The sequence below is a fragment of the Geospiza fortis genome, unplaced genomic scaffold (assembly GCF_000277835.1).
Source record: "Geospiza fortis unplaced genomic scaffold, GeoFor_1.0 scaffold23, whole genome shotgun sequence".
Classification (NCBI taxonomy): domain Eukaryota; kingdom Metazoa; phylum Chordata; class Aves; order Passeriformes; family Thraupidae; genus Geospiza; species Geospiza fortis.
The window spans coordinates 14,779,578-14,780,713 of NW_005054303.1; the positions used below are offsets into that span (position 1 = coordinate 14,779,578).

The 1,136-nt window shown below is 44.5% G+C and overlaps 1 protein-coding gene across 3 annotated transcripts in view; it reads left to right on the top strand.

Moving 5' to 3' along the window:
* NIN (ninein) overlaps positions 1-1,136 on the top strand; it is a 59,206-nt gene that overhangs the window by 34,237 nt on the left and 23,833 nt on the right. The window contains exon 16 of one of the 3 annotated variants that reach the window (XM_031066236.1): positions 1-125. This exon is cut by the window's left edge and continues 1,918 nt beyond it. The exons of the other annotated variants lie outside the window; for them this stretch is intronic. Within the exon in view, the coding sequence (XP_030922096.1) occupies positions 1-125 (125 nt within the window). The remainder of the gene's footprint in view (positions 126-1,136) is intronic. 3 annotated transcript variants of the gene reach the window in all.

The window sequence follows — 1,136 nt, forward strand, 5'->3', positions numbered from 1 at the left end:
GGAATGAGGGATCCCAACCCCCAGGGGAAGGAGGAAGCTGTGGGTCCCCCAGAGGAGAGGAGGGCAGTGACCCAGGGCTTGCAGAGCACGTGCACTGAGCTGCAGCAGAAGGTTGACCTGCTGAGGTAACGTAACGCGGCGTTAGCCACTAACCCCGCGCTGCCCTGGCTGCTCCTCTAACCACCCTAGATTAACTCTGGTTTAACTCTGAGTAGCAAACACTGCCATGGACTCCTCTAACTCCTCTAGTCGTGGATAATAAGGACCACTGGAATCAATAACTGTGTGTGACTTACTCCTCTCTGTGCCTGGAGCACCTGCCAGCTGTCCTGTGTGTGGATGTCACCGTCACCGTGTGTAGCTCGTCCTCCAGCACAAACCCATTGTATCCCCGTGTCCAAAATCCATGGTAACACCTCCAGAGAGCTTTGTAGCTTTTACTAATATTCACTTGACTCAGTTTGTTCCCTTCTAGAGCTGAATGTTGCTCACGAGGCTAAAATTGCTCCTGTTTTGCCTCAGTGTTCCGGTGAATGCTGTAGGATTATGGTAATTTGAAATGCTAAAAGTGCTTCTATTTTTCTCAGTATTTAAGTTAATATTAGAGAATTATAGGGACTTTTTTTCCCAGTTAGGAACCCCTCAGGAGTGGGATATGGTAAATACAGTTATAAAACATATATTCATTATATTATATTCATCGTAGGTGTTACCTACTTGTTTTTAACTGCTGTGTTCCAGCAAGGATTTCTTTTTTTAAATGGATAAAGTGGCTACAAGTGGTTTAATTATTGTTCAGCACCAGCTTCCTGCAGGAAATTGTTCTTTCAGGTGCCCCACCATGGCTAAGTTATTTCTGTGCAGTCTCCTGAGGACAGAAAAGACACTTTCCAACTGTGCTGTTCCCAGAATTCTGAATTCCAGTTGGGGAAACAGCTCGCTCTCCTGGCAATCTGCATGTTGTGGTGCTCAGTTGTTATTTCTAGCTTAAGGACTGAAAGATACGTAGAATATAGTGTGAAACTTTAGATTTTAACTCGCTTAAAAAACATGCCCCAAAAGCCCAGGGTTTTTTTTTATATTTTGTTGCAAAATTTTGGAGTTTTTTTGGAACAAACTGGGGAGCACTCCTGCTG